We start from the raw sequence: 24,566 nt of genomic DNA, 5'->3' as shown, positions 1-24,566 counted from the left end.
AACAATACATTAAATGGTCAAATAAATACACTCAACTCCTACATGGTCACACTAGGACCCTGATGTGGTGAGTGCTATGATTCACACTTGTCCTCTAGCTTTTTAAAGAACTACCCCTCTAAAAGCATAGATATGATATTCATTATGCAACTATCAAGATTTTGGTTATTATTAATTTTTTTTTGTAATTTGGCTTAAAATTTTAATAGTTAACTCTTTCAAGCGCTCTACCTACTTTTCCAAAAATAGCAAAGAAAAATATTCTTCTAAGAGATTTTCTGGTTACTCTCTTCCCTCTGGCTTTTAAAACATCTTGAAGGGGAAAGGAAAGGACATGAAAGTAAAATGTGGAGGGCTGTTAGGGGTATGGAAGGAGAAAGACAAGAGGCAAGATAGCCTGACAGAAAGGGATGAAGGCAACCATGGTTGAACTATATTTTATGTTATGGGAACTGTCACAATAAAACTAATTTTCTCCAGGTAACATATCCTGAGGGACAGCTACCAGGTTCTGTGCAGCGGCAGCCACAGCAGCCTCCCACTGGAGCCCTCGCCCTCCATGCCCCTAGTGAACTGGCCATCTCTGCTCTCATCTAGCACAGTCCTGTCTGTGTATGTGGTGGTTCTCCGTGGCCTCTTTATATGCCTCTGCACATCCAGTCATCTGGACATCTTGGCTCTAGACTAGGTTTTTGAGAATATTTGTAGGGAAAAAATGGTCTTGAAGACAGAGACTGTGTCTCTCTGGAGCAAAGATCAGGCAGCTTTATCCATCAAATAAGATTCCTGTTTTCTAGATGATCTGGATTCCCTCTCCTATACTACTCCACACAGTTATTGCCTGGCCCCTGTCCTATCATTCTATGGAAATGGGACAAGAAAATACTGATGCTCTGACTAATGTTAGTGGCTCTGATATGGGATTCCTGTCTCTTCTTCCAGGATCCACACAACTGGCAGGCTAATTCAACAGTGTGACAGCATAACAAAATGTCAGACCATCCAGAGTTCTTAGCCATAGTATCTTTGGGAAACTGTAGGAATGGTCTTCCTGATCATCTTTGTGTATTTTATAGTTCACATCAGAAACTGGCTAAGAATCTCTGGGTTAAATAACAAAAAGGATTGATGATACCAGAATAAATAGTTGAACATGAAATGAAATGCTCTAAATGTCCTTTCAGCTTTAAACCTGGAAAGTTTGCTTCCTTCTTCCCACTGCTGTAGCTAGTTCTTGCCTCGTGCGCTAGGCAAACACACACCACTAAGCCTACATAGTGATGAGCTGCTGGACCATTATATGAAGTACCTGAGCTCCACAAGTTTCTGGAAGGCAACACTGTGGTTTGCAAAACAAAACAAAACACAGACAGTTCCTACTGAAAAGCTCTGAGACCGCATTTACCAAAACAGGAATGAATTACAGAGAAGAACTTCCCAGTCAACCACTTCTGCATCTCCTCTTCCCGAGGAAGGAAGAGCCAATACCATTACCCTCATTTGAGGGAACTGTTTCTCTCTCAAAGAAAGGGAACAAGGAGAAACAAGTGTTTCACTAAGAAGCACAGAGGTTTCAAACTGCTAACTCAGAAGCACATTCCTGAAAATATACAGAGCAAACATCTGTGTGGTCATTCCTGGGGCAACTGAAGTTTCCACAAGGGAGTGGGACATGGTGGTGAAATCAGGTAGGAAGGCAGAGGACAGGGTACAAACATACAAACAAACATACATACATACACACATACACACACACACACACACACAAAAGTCAGCTTAGTGAAAAGGAGAACACTCTTGTATAGGAAGAATCAATATTCTTGCTTTGGAAAAACGGGTTTGCACATCGGGCAAAGACCCTAGAGAGTTCCCCAGTAGTAAAACAACGCAGAATGGTGCTGACTACCAACACGTGGACTTGCAGAGCTGGATTCTGGAAAAAAGTGTGCCAAGCCGGCAGTGCCGGCTGCTCATGATTCCAGCCCTGCCAGATCGACCTCAGCACTGGAGGCTGCACTTTCCGCCTGCCAGCAGGTTCCCATGTCAGAAGAACACAAGCATTTCTGAAAGACATGAAGAGGCTGCAGCCTGGGGTCGCAATGGTCCCCAGAAACTCCCCCAGCATTTCTCTGGCAGAGATGAGTCAGCTTTGAGCGCTGTTGGCAACAGAAGGCCAATCACAGAACAATGAGGGCAATTTAAAACTCAAAGCAGGGCAGCGGGGAAACAATGTCAAGAAATGGCGCCTTATTAGAAGTGAGTAGTCCTCCACATTCTCAGACACTTGCCTATATGTTATTAGAATCAAACACGTCGGCAGCGCATGATTTTCAGAACTTCATCTGCAAGGCAGAAGCTTACACATTAATGAAATGATCTTATGCCAATCTGGGAAATGCACAGCCCTAAGTCTTGAACAGCTGTCCTGACCAAGTGTTTGAAAATGTTAATAAAGACAGAATGAAATATTGTAGATGTGTAGATTATGAGAAATTTCCTTTCAAATACATGGCATTCATTCCTCAGTGTACAAAGGGGAGATTTCACAGCAACCAAACGGTTTCTCTCCAAATGAGCTCACAGCAAGGAGAGCAGGAGTGGAGAGATGATAGATCCTTTGGGAGGTCACCAGAATCCATGGGGGGACATAGGAGTATTCTCTGTCTATTAGGAAGAGTCTGAAACACACCCCATTCACTTGTTACTTATGGTCAGAAAAATACCCACCAGGGGCTGCCCTGGGGAACCACAGAGGCGGCCACGCTGCCTGGTCTCCAGAAGCGCTCAGGAAGGGCAGAGGAAGGGCAGCGGTGAGTTGTGCCATGGGACAATCTGTCCACCATCTATCACAGCAAAGAGAAGGGAGCACTGAACATCAGGAAGGCTTCCTGAAGGAAGGGGTTGAGGGCCTCTTTCTTCCACGTTATCCTCACCTTTTCTCACCCAGGCCCCTGTGAGGTATGGTTGTGCTACACCTAGCTTGTGTATGCTCGCTCACTCACTCACGAGCCTAGCATTCCATGGCACATACTGAAGACAACCTCAGAAAGGTGACAGGGATTTGCTCAAGGTCATGCCTGAATGAGACAATGGAGATGACATTCACTCTGAATGACTAGACTAAAACAGCAGAGGAAAGGAAATGATGTGCATTCAGAGGACCCAGCAGGCAGACCACGGGCTAAAGGTAAAGAGCTAAACGGGACGGGGATCACACACATGACCAAGAAATGACACCAGTCATCCCAGAGACAATCCTGCATTCCAAGGCTGGTGATGGCCACAGGCCTGTGTGAGGGTTCACCTCCTTAAATGCGGTCTTTCGGTTTGAAATGGATGAAAGGAACAAGACAGAAGAGTGTGGCTGTGTACCTCCCAGAGGCTGGCGCTCCACGGGCACACTGCTCTGTGCCTGAGTCAGCCGTGGAACCTTACATTCTCAGAAAAGAGGAAAGGATAGAGTGGGCTGGACCAGTGTATAGTTTAAATGAGGCGACAGGTGAAGGGCGCAGAGCAGAGATGGGCAGGAACTGCGGCCCTGCCACCTGCTGCTTTACTTCCAGACCACTCTTCTGGAAAAGCTGTCCACTGCCGCTCTTCTCGCCGAAAGCCAATGAACACAAATGCTGGTTTCATTCTGTAGCAAAGGTTTTAGGTTCTGTAGAATGTGTGCAGGAAGGGAAGGCCCGTGATGGTCTTGTCCTACTTTTAAAACTTTTCTGTAGATATTAAACTATTCCAAAATAAAAAACATTTAATCCTAGGCTATGAAAAAGACAAACAGATACTGAATTACAGTCACACATCTAAAATATCCAAAACCCAGAATGAAACTTCTATTTGGTTCAATGGAAAGAAGAGACATATAAAAGTTATTGCTGGAAAACCACATACAGCATCCATCAGAGAACGTGGCCCGTCTGGCGTAGACCTCTACACTGAAATAGGCCTTCAAGAAGATATTGATTTACCAAAGAGATTTCATTTGACTTTTTTCCAAAAAGGGCCTTGCAAGCCACACAGTCCCTCTTACCTGACTCAACTCTGCCTTCATTGTCAAGAACACCCAGCCACAGACAAATTAGGAGGAACTAAGTAAGTGTAACTGTTTTGCAATAAAACTTTGTTTACAAAGTCAGTAAGCCTCAGGCTCCTGGGTAGGGCCCTGGGTAGGACCTATAAAGCTAGTGCTTTCTATAGGACAGCTAAAGCTCTCCAAGACTATTTCCTACCTGCTCTCTTGAAGGAGGGTGCCGGCCAATCACCAAACCCAGTTGGAAACACCGTAACTTGCACTATAGGCAGAAAGGAGGGAGGACCTAGAAGGCATCCATGCCTGCAACCTCAAGAAGGAATCCGGTCACATTCAACACTCAGTTCTGGAGGATGCTGGGCATCCCACATGAACTTCCTCCTTAGCGCAACTCTCTCTGCACATGGACTCGCACAAAGCTCTCCCAGAGCAGCTACTCTTGGTGTCACCACAAGAGAGCTGTCCTAGCCTTACATCACTGACCCAACCTTAAGAGAATGACCTCCATTTCCTTCCCTCCAATATCTGCTGTGAGATCAGATGTGAGGGGCAAATAGGCTTGCTGGCAGAACAGAAACGCAACTGAAGCTTCATTTCAGAACATTCCAGGCAGTTAGGGATCTGAGTGGTGCAGCCCAATAGGGTCCCTGAGGAGAAGGCTTCCAGCAGCTCAACTCCTGTGCAGTGAACAGCCGCCACGGAACAGGAGGCCTGCCCACATAACCAAGCCATGCATAGCTCAGGATAGACACACAGCTGCTCTACAAACAAAAACTCTGTGGTTACTCACCCAGCTGGCTGTGACAACTGTATCACCCATTATGCACCAAATAACTGAATTGGGTGGTTTCCCAGGCCTTGGCCTTGTGACACCACATGACTCTCAGAGATCATCAAAGCTGAGGGAGGAGGCCAGGCACAGTCCTCTGGGACTGCTCAACAGCACAGCCTAAGGCCAAGGCTCCAAGGTCACCTTCCCGGGTCACTTTCTGCTTGGTAGCCAGATTGTGTAACCAACAGGAAGCTGGGGCCAAGCTTAAGACAATCATACTGAGTTCTTAAAATTAGCAAATCCCCAGCAGGTGGCTGCCCAGGACTCCCAGGAGGGCAGCAACTGGGCTTACTAACCTGGGTGGCTTGTAAGCATGCCTCTGCCAAGGGGCAGGTGTTTTCCTTTGCCTTTTATGGATAGTCTTGCTAAGCTCAGTTTGCTTGAATAACTTACATAATCTTTTCTAAGGCCTCTGGGGGAGCAGTGCCAGGCCTGTTTGACTGAAATCAATGCTTTTCCCCTAAACTGTATCCCCGCTGATAGGGCAGGTTAATGAGGGCCCTACGTTATTTTACTCTGGAGTCACAGCCAACCAATTCATAGGCAGGAAATAACAATAAATCCCAACAATGGAATCAAGCAAGCAAAATCTTTAGCAGCAAAACACAATGAAACCAAAAGGAAAATCAAAGTCAAACAAGATTTAAGTTAAGACTTATTAATCCTTTGGAGTCTTAAGCAGTAAAATGCTACTACAAAATTTCAACATGTGTTTTTATTTTAGGTGGTCAATTTTCCATCATGAGGATTTAATGCTGCATGAATAAGCAGTCTCCAGATCTAAAATAAAACTCCCCAAGTTTCAGAGTGTGTAGTTATGCAGCACGGCAGAATGACACGAGCTGGGTATACCTGAGCCACACAACACAATTATCAAAACCATCTGAGCAAGGAACTACAGAGGACACCCGCTATGGTCCCCAAGGGCTATGCACAGGCATTTAAGGTTGGTCAATGGCCACACAATGGGCCTGCAATTAGCTTCCAGAGCTTCTCTACAGCTAATGGAGACACGTTACACACTCCTCAGAAAGACTGTAGACGCTTCTCCCCTGCACTCACCAGTTTTCAGCCCCTCGGCCCTCCTAGGGTGGTGGGGCACTTAGGGTGGCCCCTTCTTCCAGGGAAGGGGCTAGACAACGTGCTGCCTCCCCACTGTTTGCCACTGTGTCGGCAGTCTCTCCACAAACCACACCCATCATCTCAGTCTTCAGAATCTGGATGGTAAAGGGCGACACCTCCAAACTGACCAATGGCCCCAAAGGCAACTGGACAGTTTCAAATCCCAGAGTAAAGCAAGGGAGGGGGACAAATAAAAGGCCTAAGTCACAGTGGCAGAAAATAAGGGGTTAATCTGTATCCACACCCTTGACAGCTTCCTTGTGCTGTGTCCCATCCGTCCTATAAACATGAATGTAGACTTACCCCACTGGGCTGATAGAAGCATTCAGATGACATGATTCACAAGGCCATTCGAAGCCCCACTTTTATCAGCCATAATGAAGAGCTTGCTTTACAGATGCAGCCCCTGGCACACCAACCACACTCCAGTTGGGGGGGGGGGCACACACCTAAGAGTATATGAGCAGCACAAATGGGACTTCACTGGTTTCATTCATTTGCTTGTTTTGAGGAGGACCTGATGTTGGGTTCAATGGAGAGTGGATCCGGCAGGAGTTGGGGAAGAGGGTACATATGATAAAAATACATTGTGTGAAATTCTCAAAGAATAGAGGTACTTTCAATGGTGAGCTAAGGGGACAGCTCAGCAGTGAAAAGCTTGTACTGCTGTGAGAATACCTTACTATCCCCAACAGCCAAAACCAAGTTTCTCAGCGTTCAAGAAGCATTCCTGCCCCGGAAACTTGCTGGTGCCCACAGTGAGATGCATCGTAAGTGCCAGCATATCCAGGCAGAAAAGTGCCATCACGGGCACTGCCATCTGGAGTACAGCAGAATATGGGGCCATGCCTTCTCATTGGCAAGCTAGTAAAAAAGCAGAGCGCAATACCTGGCATTTCTTAAAAGAAATTTTCTTCTGTGCAGGGAGCCTAAAAGGATTACTTGTCAAGGGCCTGGATCCATCAATTACAACAGAAGAAAACCTGTTTAGAGAAAACTACTTTATTTGGACGTCTGAAATACCCTGACCTATGATGTCAGGTCCTCTGAGGAGTCTGAGCCAGCAATTCTTCCCTGGCAATGGAGCCACCGTCACCTCACTGGTGTACAGGTACATAGTAGCTTTGGATTACTGACTCCAGTGAGTAATAGCCCCCAAGTCACAGACATCAGCAGAAGGCCAAGAATCTGATTCTGGTGCATTGTTTTCCACCTGCCCGAGGCCAGAGCTGCACTTACACGCTGCTCGGGTCAGGGTCACAGCTGCTGTGGGTTTTCCTCTGTCAGTCTGCCTTCCAGGGGCTGAGGGTGCACTGTGAACGTGACCCGAATACAGCTGGGCTCTGTTCTGCAGAATCTGGGATAAACGCTGGCTCTGGAAGGTTCGATCAGTACCGCAGGTGGAAACCAGGCAGTCCTTCTTAACACTTGCTGAGGAGTTTTTAATGGCCTCGTAGAAATTTCGGTTTTAGTGAGGGAAATTAAATATTTATTATTAACTATGTCAACAGCACAAAAAAATTGTTCATAGATTATAAGATCCAGTTTCTTTTAATGAAGATTCTATGATCAAGTTTGGTGTACAAGTAAAGAATAGACAGACACACACCACAAAAATCTGAAAGAAAATGAACGGGCAAATAGTACCTAAAGAGTCAGAGGCACCGTGGTGTTAATGCCAAATGGAGATGATCAAGAAAGGAAGGTCTATATGTCAAGGCTCTGCCATCCTGGGTGTGAAGATTAAGCTAGACCCTGAAAACACGTCAGACGAGGTCAAGCCAACGGGTAGAGAGCTATCTAAAGCAGGAAATCCAAGTGTGTCGGCTACGAGCGCAGGCCACCGCAAGACCAATGGACTCGCCCCTCCAGAACGTAAAAAACAACACAAACCACCACATTCTCATCATCACATGGATGCATGTAGACAGAACAACATGAATAGAGACAGACGTTATGTCTCCTGACATGACCTGTCAGGACAGCAGGTAAGGAGGAAGACCACCAGGATACCTGCCCAGGGGTACTTCTCACAACAGCCAGTGTGACTATGGAATGCCGCCACACTGATAACCCGAGGTGATGAATACACCAACGACATGACCTTATACATTATATAGATATGCTAGACACAATAAAGACCATTTTGGATGATTACAAAACATATTAACAAAGCAGGGAGAACCCAGTTACCCTAATCTTGTTCCTCAGAGAAGCAGCCTACAGTCAGCCCAGGTGGAATCTGAGAAAGAGGAATGGAATTCGAGGGTTTGTTAGAAACATAAGCTCTCCAGCATCTCCCAGTCCGCTGAATCTTCACCCGCTGTGGGCAGGGCTGAGGAGAGTGGGGCATCTTACTCTGGTTTCCTGAACTAAAGAGAACCCTGCTAAGCTGCCGCTCCTACTGGGCCCCACCCAGCTGGGGATCTCGGCGTCCTGAGGCCCGGAGCACTTGCTGCACATCAAAGGTAAACTGAGCGGACAATGAAGGTGAGCCCAGGACAGCCAAGCTAGGTGCTGCTACTCAGCACTCCTGGTGCTCCCAGAGCCTGAGTGGGCCTGGCTGATTGGCCAACAAGCCCGAAGTTCTCCTCCTGTCTCAGCACGAAGCACTTTTTTATGTGGATTCTGCGGACCGAACATAGGTCCTCATGCTTATACAGCAATACTTTACCAACCGAGTTGTCTCCCCAGCCCAGGTCGATCCTTTTGAAAATACACAGGCAGTGCTCTCAAACTAAGGGAAACTGATGTTTTCATGTACAACATAAGAAGAAAAAAAAATCAAGACCTTGAGTAGGATGCAAGTCCCCATTACAACAAAACCTTCCCTGCCTGCTTCCACCCCTCCCCACCTCTCCCACGGTAGCTCTCAGGCTGGGGTGCTTTTCATGACACTTTCAAATGCCTATGAAAAGGAAGCTGGGGAATTCATTCCACACTTGACTTATGAGGAAACATAACGAACTCTTGTTTTGGGCCCAAATGTGCTGTGACTTGAGCAATGGCTATCCCATGGCTCATAATGTCACTTTCCTGCAGAACCACGCTGCAAGAACGATGGCTGACTAAACTGTTCTCCACTGACTCTGATGTGCACTCACTGAAGGAAATACTGGGATCTGGGCGTCACTAAGTCACACACTAATTCCGGCTCAAGTCAGCCAGGGTTAGACACTGGGTAGCAGGGCAACATCAGAACGACTGTCACTGCTGATTCGTGGTTAAAGGTGACAAGAACATTTCGGTGCTCATGATTTAAGTCCACAATACATCATCTTCAGCATAGAAAACTGAAACAATCTTGGGGGTGTAAGCACACTGGTGCACGCACACTCGCACGCACATGCCCCTCTAGAGGGTGAATATGTGAACTTGAAAGTTTCACTCTGATTTCAGGTCAGCTTTTCAACATCTTCTGGTCACCCCAAAATTTCAGCATAGCAAAGTTCTCTCAGCCTCCTCTCTTAATACTTAATAAGATCATAATGATCTCATATGAATCCAGCTGAGGCTATAAAAAGCCAAGTAATATGAGGAACACTTTCCAATCCATTTAAAATCCCAAGAATGCCCAGCTAGGGTCAGATGACATCATTATCTATAATCTATTTTAAGCAATTTTAGTTTAAAAAATTTTAATGCTCTCTGGTGAATTATAAATATATTTTGGATGTAATTCTATTGACTAATCAAGCAAGGACTTATAATTATTCAAAAATCTGTCTTGACTTTTCTGAGCACTCAGATGCCCTCTGCAGGCTCAACACCCCCTGTTCTACAGTGATTCCTTGGACTCCATCAAGCCCTGTGGAGTCAAGCAAGTTCAAGGCTTTCTGTTTGTATTAGTACCATTTGCTCCAGGAGACCTGAGCTGATCTACACAAGCTTGACATTAACCCAGGAGATAAAATCAGATGTGAGTTACCAAATCTCCATAAGGCAAGATGCTCTGGAGTAAAACAGAATATTAGCTCAGTAACAACTGAAGACTCACCTACTCTAGGACCATTTCCAGAGACAGCCCACCACAGCGCAAACATCCCTCCCTCCCTGCATCGGCAAAGCTACACAGAGAGGAGCAACAGTGAACTCCCTTCCCATGACCCCAAATTACCCCAAACTGAACTCAGATCCGACCGGAAGCCACACCCATCCCCTTCCGACCTGGAAACAGGCATTATGCAACAAAGATTTTTGCCTTGCCCTTCTCCTTCTGGCAGCCTGCCAATTAGGGAGTGTCCTTGGAGCTAACAGCTTAAATGTTGTCTGGCAAAAACAGTGGTGGCTTTCCTTCCTTCAGCACCACACCAAGGCACAGCAACTTACGTAGTGGCTGTGCCGTCTCCACAGTCCCCAACATCTGCGGAAAGGTGGTTCTTATCTGGTCCAGGAGGCCCAAGTGCAGCTGAAGTTGTGGGAGACGGAGTGGACAGTGAGTCCTGACTGCTGGTGGGAGGCTCCTCCTTGAGGGGACCGGCGCTGTCACCTAGAGGGAAAAGGAATTGGATTTCAAACAAACTGGGAAGGGAAACATAAAAAATAGCACTGTTTATCAATCAGTCCGATTATTTTCAAAATTACACTTACAATTCAGCCAGGGAACCTGATACCTTTGAAGGTTTGTGCCTATGGATTTGTTGGGTTTTGTTTTGTTTTGTTTTTTGTTTTTTTTAAACAAAACAAGACAAGAAGACACTCTTAACGGTTATAGTTTGAATATAGAATGTTCCTAGACGACAGCACTGCTGGAAAGTGGAGGAGACCTTCAGAAGTGCAACCTTGTGAAATGTTTACTTGGTCACTAGAGGAATGTCCTTCTAGGGGACAAGGACCCCAACCTCTTCTTCCTCTCTCCTTAGCAGCCAAGAGGTAACAGCTGTCTCTACCACATGTACCCAATTGCATCCCGCAAGCCTAAACACAAAAGAAACCAATCAGTCAAGGATTTAAGTTTAAAAGTGTGAGCCAAAGTGAACCTTCTCTCTGTGTAAGCTGATTTACCATAGGTGTTTATTACAGTAGCAGAAAGCTGCCTAACACACAGACAACACTCCCATGAAGAGTGAAGAAGGAAAATAACTAGTCAGGCTGAATGGAAAACAAGCACCTTTTATGCAGCCATGATGACCTTTAACCCACAAAGAACCCAGATACAAACATCAGGGACAGCCCAGAGTGGCACAGCAGCTGGGCAGAGCCAGACTCCTCAGGCTCTCGTCACTGTGCATTCTTTCATACTGGTGTGTAACGGAAGAAACGTTGAGGGACTAGCCTTTCGAGCTGCTACCCTGGATTACAATTCCTGATGGCCCAATTTATTAGTATTCCATGAAGGAGCTTCGGTTCCCGAGAACACTGAAGGGAGAGTACAGAGTTGGGTCCCCGCAGAAACTGCAGGGGAGGAATGTAAACCACAACTAAGAAGCAGATTCTAAATGAGTGTGTGATTTATGCCACTTTATAAAATGTTTGCTATCGTTTGTGTATATTTAACACCAGCTTGTGTTAAAAAAAAAAAGGGGGGGGGGACGCAGAAAAGAGCTGCAAAAGCAGCTGTTTCTCTCGACTGGTCTTCTTGCTTCCACGGCTCTCCCAGCTTCTATAAAACACTGCAATGGTACTGCCAGAGCTTTGCTTTTTCCGCCCAAAGAACTTATTAAATATTGACTCCCCCAGTGACCTGCAGAGGAAGCAGTTCTATGGAAACAGCACTGACTTGGCCTTGATTTTCCAGGTGATGGGTCATAACAATTGCCCGACGCTGCCACAGCAGCAAATGGAGGTCCACAACCTCAGCCAACATAAGCTCCGAGTGTTCTGAGCCCTCACAGTTTCCCGTCCTGGATCCGAGGCGCAGTGTGCGCAAAAACACCAGGGTCAGGGAAGACCTCGCTTGCAGAAAACCATTCCAGAAACACTGCAATTTCTCCCTTCTAAAATGAAGCACAAGACAAATTCTGGGCCCTGCCTAAGCTAGATCTTGGGATGCTAACCTTGAGAACTGGGTGTAGAAAATAAATCTGACTCCTGACCTAACTCAGAGATAAAGCTCAGCGAGTGTGTCTTAGAAATGACAACCAGAAAAGCTAAATTGGGGGAGTGTGCATCAACAATAATCGAGAATGGGGTGCGGAAGAGGTGCCTAGGGAGACATGGGAATGGAGGAATTCCATGAGTACACAGTCCTTAGCACCCTGCAGGGAAGGTGGGCGTGTGGAAACAGAGCAGTGAGCTGAGCCAGTATTCTCCCCGGACTGTGCCTCCCTGCAAGTCTTGTCCCATGCTTGTTACAAACAAATTCTAGAAATACTGCTTAATTTTTCTTTCGGCTAAGATGCTTCTTTGATTGCCATTCAGCACAAACATGTTTATAACTGGAGAAATTCCGTCCCAACAATAGGGCTGGGCCAACTTGGAGGCGAGTGAACCAAAACCCACCGTTAGAACGCAGCTTCCGTTCTTTTTACAACAGAGTTCCCTCTGAAGGAAGGGCCACCTCTTCCAGAGCTTAGAAAGCTCAACTCCAGTTCTCTGCACAAGAGAACAAACTGTGTCCCTGAGAGGCACTCAGCTGGATGTGCTGGCACAAAGCTGCAACCTCAGCACTCTAGGGCCTCGAAGGCTGAGAATTACATGTAGATATCCAGCCTGGGCTACACACGGAGGTCAAGCTAGCCTGGACTACGCACAGGACCACCAAGAGGAGGCTCCAAGATAATTTCTATGGCTTCTATGTGAAATTACTCCCCCTGCAAATACGTTCCTATGTTTGAAACTGTCCTGAAAGGTTTTGGAACCTTTAAGAGGCAGAGCCTCAAATGTTTGGGGCCTGGCTGCTCTGCTATTTTACGATCTGCCCCTACTTCCTATCCCCTGGATGCTTCCCTGATGGGGGATGCAATGAACCTAACAGGTGCTCACACCTCTCGGTGCCACCAGGATGGACTGCGCTTATCTCTTCAAACTGCAAGCCCAAAGAACTCCTCACCTCACCTCTTCAGTGGCTGCTTGACAGGGCTTTCAATGATAAAAGCACCCTCAGTGTCAAGCAACCTCAGGACAGCTACCAATGTGAGCTCAGCTACAGGAGCCCAATTCTGCAGCTCCTCATGCAGAGCAGGCTCCTTCACGGTGACAGTGACACACAGTTGGTTTCCTGGCTTCATAAGGCCGAAGCCTAGACTGCCATTCCTCCAAGGTGGTTCACTGACTCCAGGGCCTCACACAGCAAAGCAGCTGTGGAGGGTCTGAGAGAAGCCTTCCTCCTGACTCCTTCCTACCACGAAAAGGGCTGTGCAGGAGAAGCAGGTCTGAGGAACCCGTGAGCAGAGGTTTTACTTTAGAAACATGCCTGGGTGTTTTTCCCCCAGACACAGAAGCTCATGTACAGCACCTCTAATCTTTTCCCCAGGTGCACTGACAGCGCACAAACTGTCGCAGCGTGCTGAACCACATTCTATTAGGAGAGCTGGCTTCCTGTCTGCCAAACAGTGCCAACCTGAGCCCTCAGGGGACAATGACATGGGTGGGAGTATGCAGACTGAGCAAACCAAGGCACCTCGCTCTCCTTTTCAGCATCTGACCTCCTCTCCTGCCTCTGTCGGGGAACGGGTCTGTATACTGGACAAAAATCACCAAATACGAGGAGCATTGTGTAAACACAGTGTATACACAGCGAGTCTTAGAACCATCTCCCCAACTTCTGTTCACAGTAATTTCGCCTAATAGTGCGTGCGGGTTGTCAATATATCCATATGTGAAGACAGAGCCTAATCCCAAGTGTTGTCCTCAGACACCTTTCCCCCTCTGAGACAGGGTCTCTCAGTGGCCTGAAATTCAACATATAGTCTACGCCAGCTGGCTAGCAAGACAGAGGAGTCCACCCATCTACTCCTGCCCTGCTCTGGAATCACAAGCATATGCCATCAGGACCAGATTTTTTTTTTAGTATGTGTTCTGGGATGGAAGTCAGATCATCACGTTTGCAAATTATTAAGTTATCACCTAAACCATATATCACTTCAAATCTTCTGAGATTAGTTTATAACTGAAGCTGCAATCCGGCAGTTTATTGTTCGCTGTGCATGAACAGAGCCTGGGGCCCAGTGCGTGCCAGGCAAGCACTCTCCCACAGGGCCACAGCCACGGCCCCACTCTGATCATTTTCATCTCCCCCTTTACCCTCAGGGGCCAGCCACGCTTTCATGAGCATCTACAAGGAGTCCTGTGAATAAAAGAACAAAAATGATACTGAACAACTTCTGTTTGGAATAATCAGCAAGACAAGCGGCAACACCTGACCTAAACCTAACTTCCACCAAACACTTGTTAACTGTGCACTCTTTCCTCTCTCAACTAAAGCAGCATCAATTTGGCATTTTGATGTCACATAGTAGTTTCTCAACCTATTCTAGCCTGCCACCCAACTTCCAACATATATGCTTTGAGGGTGGAAACTATGTCTCAGGCTTGGTAATTCTTCACAAGCACAATGTGCTACCAGGCAAAATTGAGAGTCCTGAGGTAATGAAATGGACTCTGCGGTACAAGAAGGATCATGGATATGAAAGCCACTGCCTCCAAAATTGGGCAGAGAACAGGGGTGAATTTCAGTGTGTTTTCACAAAATTGGCTAGTAATTTCTACTTGCCAACTCCTCCCTTCCAGACCACAAACATCTCCAACTTCCTGCCCTCAGACTATTCACCAGGCACATCATGGATGAGACTTTACAGTCACAGCATCAGTCCCTAGCCCAAAGGTGCTCACAGTTTAACACAGGAGACATTGATAATAAACAGAGCAAAAGGTGGCATTTGCATAATGTGACTTTCTCAAGGAGCTTTGAGACTCAGAAATAACGAGTTTAAAAACCTGACAGTGGGAGGGATGGAAGACATGTGGGAGACATGCAACAGAAATAAGGAGAAATTACTGCCAGACTCCCAAAGAATAAAGGCTGTGGTAGAGAAACATCACAGTGGAAAGACAGGTGAGAGCTTGGCAGTTTCAAAGCTGTTAAGCAGTTGGCTCTGGCTGGAGTATGGAGCAGAGGCAGAAAACGGGGCTCTACGTGCAGTACGAGGGCACCTGAATTCACCTGCAGCTGGAGAAGTGTCGCTGCAGGAATTACAGGGAGCAACGTGGTCCAGACACTGGACCCAGGAGACAGCCACGCACTGCAGTCAGCAGCACTCAGTGAAGACGAGTGCGGAAGACAGTGACTCTCAAGCCCCCCTAGAAACCAGACAGAAAGGCGTGCCAGAGGAACGACGCATTTCTCTATTTAGTCTGATAGCTCGCTTTCTTGCAGGGCTGAGGACCCGGCGGGGGTCTTACATGCTGGGCATGGGCCCTAGCACCAAGTGTCTTAATTAGGGTCACCACTGCTGTGGTGAAACACCATGACCAAAGCAACCTGGAGAGGGAAGGGTTTATTTGGGTTATACTTCGACAGCACTGTTCATCATACAAGAAGTTAGAACAGCAACTCAGGCAGGGCAGAAACTTGGAGAAAGGAGCTGATGCAGAGGCCATGGAGGGCGCTGCTTACTCGCTTGCTCCTCATGGCTCGCTCAGCCTGCTTTCTTATAGAACCCAGGACCACCAGGCCAGGAATAGCACCATCTATCACTAATTTAAAAAAAAAAAATGCCCTACAGGCCTGCCTACAACTCAATCTCCTGAAGGCATTTTCTCAGCTGAGGTCTCCTCCTCAGCCTATGTAAGCTGACATAAAACTACCAAGCACACCGAGTGACAACGCCAAGTGTGATCTGTCATAAGCTTGAGCAGCTGAACAGTACTCTACTTTCATAACCAATGAGCCAGACATTGGTAGAAAACTAGATCAAGAAGGGACAACTCTCAAGACACCTCCCAGCCCAGGTCTACCACAGCCAATAACTGACATTAATTGACTTTAGTATTCTGGTAAGCTCTTACTCTTGCTGACTTCCTTGGTCCAGTGACGGCCAACGGTTTTCGCCATTCATCACTGGTCACTGGACCTCAGCAGCAGCCCCTGTGTGTGTGTGTGTGTGTGTGTGTGTGTGTGTGTGTGTGTGTGTGTGAAAGAGCCAGGCTTCACACTACCCTACCTTATCACTGCTGTCATTTTTTTTTCTTGTCTTCCTCTCAAAATATTTCCTGACAGTATGGAAATCAGGCTGCTCCCCGAGTCCCTTCTTGGTCGGCCTCCACTAAGCCTCAAATGTGCTCATCATATTCCACATATCTCAAGAAGCCTCTGCAACAGGGCTGGGAACGAGTTCTCTGCACAAGCAGAACACCTCCATGTTCCTCATCCTGAAATACCTGGCCTGCATATTAACAAAGTAAGAACAAAAGGGTGAAGACAGGAAAAAGAATATCTGACTTACTGTTCAGATTTAATTTACTCAAACCTCACAGTCACATGTTTGATTAGTTCAAAGACATGTGTGGGCTGCTATTATGGGGTCCGTGTTAGCTCAGAATGACCTGAGAGACTCCTAATTATCAAATGGCTAATCTCTAGGATCAGAAAGGTTTGCTGAGAACTAAGAAACTATTCCCACAGGGACACAGTTACACTTTTCTGATATAAGGCGCAATCAGGGATTTTTCTAGTAAAAAAAAATTTAGTTGGAAATACCTTCTCTCTTCTATATATGCCTAGAAACAACAAAAAGATGAAGACATCCATGCCTTCAAACACCTGTCCATTACCTCTGTGCAACAAAGACAGAAAGGAAATATTCAGGAGTCAACGGAAGCATAAGCCACAGGCTAACAGTTCCAGAACCCCCTGAGCCCAGGAGACCAGACAACACTCAGATCCTGTGGCATCACACTGCCATGACCAGGCCTTGGGCAGCATGAAGCTCTCTATACTAAATGCAAACACAAGCTCTGTGCTAAGACCATTCGCCTGAGGAACTGGATTTGTCTATTCGCTATTTGCTAAGAACAGAACTTGGTTTTAAGCCAAGCACCTTGACAAACTGCTGGAATCAACAGCTAAGGTAAGGAAAGGAAAAAGGAAGTTTGGGAAAGGGAGAGAGGACGGATTTGACACATCCTTGCCAGCACACTCACAACACTTGAATTTCTAAGAACAAAAGGAAACACAGTCTTATGGCTTGAGTATAAAATATGTTTCTACAGCAAAATTCTGAAAAGTTGGTGTCCCGCTGGTGCACTATTTCTGGGAGATTCTGAGAATGTAAGGAGGGAGCTCCTAGCTGGAAGAAATAGTTAGCTGGGATAGAACTTCAGGGACTCTCTCTCTGGCTACTTTCTGACTCACTTTCCGCTTCCTGGATCCCCATGACATTGGTATCTGTCCTCTGTCACATGCTGCCACCAGCATTACGTTCCGCCCAGGTGTGCAGGGCCAATCAACTAAGGATCAACCTCTGAAACTATGAGCCAAAATAAGTAATTTCTCCTTGCTTTTGTTAGGTACCGAGACACAGCTGAGCAAGAGGAACCAGTCAGCATACTCAGAAAAAAATGACAATTCAACAGCCGAGAAGTGCACAATAGAGAGCAGAAGCAGAACGCCGACACCTCGGTTCTGGAAGAAACAAACTGTGAGGAAGAGATTCTCTTGTGTGTGTTCTTTTTTTTTTTTCCTCTTTTTTTATTTTATTTTATTAATTACACTTTATTCACTTTGTATCCCCCCATAAGCCCTTCCCTCCTCCCCTCCCGATCACACCCTTCCTCCCCTCCCGATCACACCCTCCCTCCCCCTTCTTCACACATGCCCCTTCCCAAGTCCACTGATAGAGGAAGTCCTTTTCTCCTTCCTTCTGATCTTAGTCTATCAGATCACACCAGGAATGGCTGCATTGTCTTCCTCTGTGGCCTGGTAATGCTGCTCCCCCATCAGGGGGAGGTGATCAAAGAGCAGGCCAATCAGATTATGTCAGAGGCAGTCCCTCTTCCCATAACTATGGAACCCACTTGGACACTAAACTGCCATGGGCTACATCTGGGAGGAAGAGATTCTTAAAGCAGTAAGGTTACATTTCTGAAAACTGAAGAAACCGCAGCAGAACTCAACCTAATGGACTCAAGTACAGCAAACTGGGGAATAAAGAAAACCATGGATGTAAGAAACTTTGTATCTGATATTCTTTAATATCAGAACAAAACCAAAACCTATGCAAACATAAAGAACACACCATAGAAAAGTCAGTCTAACAAAAGAATTCTCTACAGAACTTAGGACAGAATCTAGCAAGACTTCAAAGAATCAAAGGAAAAGAATTCTGTCATTCAAAATGTGAGGATGTAATAAAAACATCACCGGACACTGAAAATTCCTAACGGCCTGACCCCCCAAAGTACTATCCTGGCTAATCCCACACAGATTCTTCAAGATTTCCTAGAGAAGACACAGAGGGAAGGCCAACAACTACTGCTGCCGGTGATAAAGGAGATGAGACGGGAGTAACCAATTCTAGGAAACACCAACAAAGGTGGGAAGATGAGACTGTTTTTCTTGCTGGTTGTGGAAGCAAACGTAGATAGTTTAAGAACACAACAGTGAGGATGCATAGCTCAAATAAGGACAACTGCTTTAGAAACAAAAAGACAAGAGACCACCATCAGAAACAGCAGACGCTGGTTTGCTTTCTTAAAGAAAAGGCAGAAAAGAAAGAAATGCATCAAACGCATTAAACGAAAATTATACAATGACAGAAACTGTAACGTAATGGTAATTATATGAAAATGGATTAAACTTGCCAATTACAAGACAGTGACTCTCCCAGGGCTTTTCTTAACTCAAGCAATATGCTGACTTAAAGAAGCAAATGTAAGGTGAAAACGGCCATGTTGAAAATACGAGAACAGAGGATGAATGTGCCAGGTAAATAGAACCCAAAAGAAAGGTACTGACAGGAGGCACATGAAGGTCATTTAACAGAGATAAACAGATAAAAATAAGAGACAGCCTCAAGTAACCAACCACAGGTTAAAGGAAAAGACAGAAAACTCAACACCGTAGCTACAGGCTTTGACATGCTCCACTCAGATCACACACGTAACAAGAAAAGGAATCAACGTGTAAGGTGGAGCTTTTTTATACATATACACCCCTACAGCCTCACCACCCCCACAGACACACACATACAACTTGTAGCAAATAGAGGATAACCGTGTCTTCAACATCACATAAAATATTTTTGAAGGAAGACTACAAAGTCTTAAATACGGTCATCTATTACTGTGAAGAGACACTATGGCCAAGGCAACTTACAAAGGAAAGTGTTTCACTGGGGCTTGCGTAGTTTCAGAGGGTAAGGCCCTGCCTATCATGGAGAGAAGCAAGGCAGCACAGGCAAGCACGCATGGCACTGGAGCGGACAGCTTACATGTTGAGACAGTCATAGGGGGAGGAGGAAAGATGGGAAGGGAAAGGGACAGGCAGAAAGGCTGGGGAGAAAAAAGAGAAATGAGGATAGCATGGGCTTCTAAAACCACAAACTGTACAATCAGTGACACACATCCAATAAGGCCACACCTCCTAATCCTTCCCAAACAGTTCTACCAGCTAGGGACCAAACATTCAATCACCTTAGGCAATGGAGACTATCCTCATTCAAATCCCCACAGATACCAAAAGAATTGCAAGACAATCGTAGCAAAATACTATACTTTACACTAAATAAGGCTACTAAGAAAGCTATAAAGAAACTAAGAAACACTTAAAATTAAATGATAATAAAAAAACGTTTCATGCTAAAACTTGTAAGGTAACCCTAGCTTTAAAATATTAGGAAATAAGAGGATAATATGCCAACAAATAATCTTCCCAAATATTGAAAGCCAAAGAACAGTCACCACAGAATTCACTGGGATACAGTTGGCACCTTTATTTTAGTGTACTCACAACAGGAATTATTAACACGCTGTAAATACTACACATAAGCTGCTATATAAGTAAAAAGCTAATATTCTTAAGTGCTACTTTCATTGCCCACTAGCATATAAAGCTTGCTGTTAAGACCGCAGAGGAAATCAACAGGAAAATGTGAGCTGGCATCTAGTAACTTCCTGTAGACACATAGACATAAATTCAAGCATCAACATCATCAACTGGTTTATTTTTGAAAGTGGCTTCAATACAAATTAGGTGGGCTTCCCCGGTAGGGCTTGGCTGAACCAGCCTCCTGCCATTATGCCATTCAGCATTTCCCATGGTACAGAAAACCACTCACAAACGGCTACTACACTGTACCATACTGGCCGTTCATCCCATGACAAACAGGGGGCATTGGAAAGGGCTGTGGGGCCTCGTGTCAGGAACTCACTTCCTACTTCTTGACATAACTTCTAGTTTGTTAAAATAAGGTCTGGTTGGTTTTATCAAAACTAGTGCATAACGCTGCATGAACTAGCAAAATCTGTAACATGCTAACCTGTCCATTTCCCTTTCCCCAGCTCAAAAGGCTACTGTAGTTGATATCATACATAAAAATGTCATGCTGAGCAGAAAATGTGCAGGTGGCCTGCATCGTGGAATCTGTCCTGGAGGTGGGACAGATATGGGATGAAGACAGAGAGCAAAAGATATCTTTATTATCCTTCCTAAACCAAAGGATACGCCAGGCACAGCACTGTGGATCAGGCAGTGCTGCCTCCCAGTACACAGTCACTACAAGCCCATGCACAGTGGTGGCATACAGGAAATGACACCTTGCCACAGCCATCCTCAATTGGTCTGGTCGGAAACTTGGCACTGTAATTAGCACATGTAAGGATCATTTACACATGATCTACCTCTCCTACCCAGGTCCTGAAAGCACATTAACACACTGGCTGCTTTCCGACCACCGAGTGTGGATTCTGTGGATGGGGGAACGTTCCGAATCTCTAGTTCTAAATGAGGAACATGACTCCAAAAGGGAATGCTGCAGCCTGACATTGCTTCAAAAGGGAAATGCTGCTACACCGACACAACCCAAAGAATATCACTGACACAGACAGACAGACACACACACACACACAAAACTGTTTTCTTCCAAGTTGCTCATTCCTTGGTTGTCCACCAAAGTCAGGCTGTTTCTTCACAACTTACCACAGAGTCAGGCTAGCCCAGAGCATCATGGGTTCTTCCAGCTGGGAGCTACAGCCCACAAAGGAAAGAGCAGCACCGAGCAGAAAGGCTGCAAAGCAGCATGGCTGGGAAGGCGCACAGCAGATCCAAAATCCAATTAACACCTACACAGCCAAGGAAAAGCCAGTGCTTCTCTTACAGCCTCCCATATGCTAGTCAAATGAACCAGAAATGGCCAAAGAACGGTGGCACACTGTCTTCAGATGCTCTGTCAGGAGAGGCAAACACATGAGATCTGTACAAGGAAGCTGTCGGCAGCAAGACAAAAAAAATTATTCTCTTTCAGAATTCTGAGACCAGATATTTATTCCACCTTCATCAAAACCTACACCGGAGAAACTACATTAACTTACTTATTAGTTCTCCTTAACTAGAAATGTGTGTGTAAACACATACCCCATTTCTTAGGTAGACACTTCGTTTTTTTAAAGATTGGTTGGAAAACTGAGTTAAACAACACACATCATTAAGATGTGAATGAACCAAAAATTATCCTCTTAGAAAACAGAGAACTCCTATATTCAGGAAACTTTCCTTATATCTTAGGGTAGAAGGAAGTGTGTGGGGGGGACCCAGCCATGACAGATGCCCATCACAAAAAGAAAGCTAACTGTGAGACCTAAGTGACAGTTGCCAAGTACAAGGGGTGCTCCTCGCCTGATGTGAATGCAGACATCTGTAATCTCAGGTACCTAAAGCAGAAGGATTTCCACACAGGCACTTAAGGAGATGGTGTCAAGGCAGAGGATAAAGGGCTGGGTGAGCCGGCCCCTGCAGAGAATGTGCTTAGCATGTGCAAGGCCCAGGGTTCTAGTCCAACCACTTCTCACCCAATCCCACTCGCCTCCCCCTTAGTCACACTGCAAATTCTAGTAATGACACCCGGCGTAGGAGACCAGACACTGCTTTTTTCATGTCATTTTGCTCTCAAGAAATAAGGGAAGTCAGAAAGGAAGCTATAACAATGCTCAGTAACACATAAGCCGGTGAGAGCGGCTAAGAGAGAGTAACCATCCTTACTGGCATCGCCATCTCCGCATCTGAAGTCACCTCCAGGAAGGGGGCTTCCACTTAAAAGAACAGCCCCTCCCACCCCATAATCCCAAAGTACAAGACAAGAGCACATAAGAGTAGACCTCAAAACAAGCACACAGCGAGCAAGAGGAAAGTCAGCTTCCCAACTGCCAACTAAAATGAAAAGACATGGTGAAATGGATAGATGATGAAACGGTAAAACGAAAAAGCATGAGAAAACAAAATAGAGTTGCCATAACTAATTAATACATTTCTTCCTGCTTTCCATGGTGGAGACAAGGAAAGGGTTGGAAGGAGGAAAGGGAAGAGGAGAAGTGATATAATACTTTAATTAAAAATTTCAAAAACAAAGGAAAAAATTAACACAATGCTTGCCTTAAAAAGCCATTGGACAGCTAAAATATGCCAAAATTATACACTGGGGACAGCTGATGGCAGAATCAGCTGTAGAATAATCAAGCCCATGACAAAAACAAAACAAACAAAAAATAATAACAACGAAACCAGAGGACATCATCAAATTACAGCACCAGCTGACAGTCACTGGTTACAGCTCAAGGTGCCATCTCTGCCACTTGCAAAGGTCAACAGAAGTCTGCAGCAATTCAACTAGAAGCAAGAGAGGCCAGTTTAGTAGACAAGCCAACCAAAGCCACAGCAAACTGTTTCAGCCTGAAAAGCAGGGCATTTTTCATTATGATTACAGTCCTCAGCATTCTTTTTAAGAGACTGAGATTTCTACCTTCACCAACAAATGAAACGATGCAACAGCCGTGTATCATTGTCCTTAGAAACTCAATTGTGCTTGGCAAAAACCATGTCACAGTTGCACTGCACAAACCCCTAAGGCACGGAGGGGGCGTTGCTGAGGCTGTAAAAGCCATCTAGTGGAGGCCAGAGATGTTAGCCCAAGTTCACCTAAACACAGACGTAAGTCTACCACCCACAAAACTCTTTGCTACCCAAGTTATCTCCAGTAGCAGCAACCCCAAATTGCAAGAGAACGTGCACAGCAGAGGAGGGCAGGTGGGAAAAGATGGAAGCCACAGCATGGCCCATCAAGAACAAAGAAGCTAAGCAGAAAAAGCTGGCCGTGGCTGCACCGTTATGCCAGAGCGCTGCTCCTCAGTCCTCCTACTTCAGGAGCTTAAGGGATACCCAGAACAGACAGCACAAAATGCAAGGGAGAGCTGAGACTTCTCTACACATGCCTTCATTTACATGTTTATAAATGAAGTGTTTCCATGTTGTTTGTATGCACATGTGTAGGTCACATGTTATAACAAGGGATTACTGGAAAAAACGATATAATCACAAATCCCAGATTCTCAAGCCCTGTCAGCTGGTTGTGTTCTTAGATTTCTATGCTTCCCGGCGTATTTAAACATTTCCTTTAGAGAGTCTCTTATGACTTCCTTTTCATTCAAGGTCCTACTGTTGGGGGAGGGGTGGGATGGAAAACTTTTATCATTATTGCAAGCCTGTGCCCGAGCTACAGTTCAGCACATCAGCACAGAGCTGAAGTGCCTACTCCTACAGCCAGATGGCCTGGTAGTCCTGGCCTTGTTGCCAACCAGCTGTGGGGTCTAAAAGAACCACTGACCCTCCCTGTATCCCAGGTTCTTGATTTCCAGAGATCAATACTCCCTGCAGTTTGAGCTGACGGAAGCTTACGCTTAGTAAATAAGTAAATATTGGCCAGGACAGAGTCTAGGCAGCAGGATAAGCGGCAGTCGCTCCATCACTCCTCAACTTTGTGGCATATCCCTCCAGAAACCATCAACACGCTTCAGAAAATAACACGTGAATCGTGCTTCTCCAAAAGAAGCTAATAAACAGAGTGAAACAGCTACCATTTCTGTTATGACCCAAAGAGAAAAATAAGATCATGATCACATATATTTCACACCTGAAAAGATCCGTGAAACTTAGAAAATACTGAGAGATCCAAAATTCCATAGATAGATAGATAGATAGATAGATAGATAGATAGATAGATAGATAGATAGATAGATAAAAGCCTTAATTTGAACAGGCTCAAAGAGTATCTTTTAAACCTCCAAAGGTGACAGCGTACTTCCTCCATGAACAGGCTCACCGAAGGGATTCAAGACCCACAAGTGCCAGCCACAGTCACCAAGGCCAAACACAGACACTCTAGAAAAAAAATTCAAGTGAAGGCACTGTCTCCTCTTTTTCCTCAACATGTGGCAAGGAGTGGGTAGGGTGTGAGAGAGAGGCAGTGAGGTTGTTCAGATGCCTCAGTTGCAGGCATACCTATATTTTCTGCTAGGTTGTTCTGGGTCTTTATGAGTTCTCCCAGTAATGTAAGCAATTTGGGATTGGCCACATTGGCATAATACCTTCACCTTCAAGCTATCTGCTCATCTTCTGGCTATCAAAGAAAACACCTCAAATCAGTCACTCTT

General features: G+C 45.6%; 1 protein-coding gene across 2 annotated transcripts in view; it reads right to left on the bottom strand.

The window, feature by feature from the left end:
• Positions 1-24,566, bottom strand: part of Arhgap10 (Rho GTPase activating protein 10) — a 248,703-nt gene that overhangs the window by 12,137 nt on the left and 212,000 nt on the right. For both annotated transcript variants that reach the window (XM_055609092.1, XM_055609093.1), the window contains exon 20: positions 10,317-10,476. In XM_055609092.1, coding sequence (XP_055465067.1) covers positions 10,317-10,476 — 160 coding nt within the window. The remainder of the gene's footprint in view (positions 1-10,316; positions 10,477-24,566) is intronic.

Source organism: Psammomys obesus, unplaced genomic scaffold, assembly GCF_907164565.1.
Source record: "Psammomys obesus unplaced genomic scaffold, mPsaObe1.curated_primary_1811, whole genome shotgun sequence".
NCBI classification, from domain to species: Eukaryota; Metazoa; Chordata; class Mammalia; order Rodentia; family Muridae; genus Psammomys; species Psammomys obesus.
The sequence above is the reverse complement of the archived record's forward strand: the minus strand, read 5'-3'. Positions and strand labels throughout refer to the sequence as shown.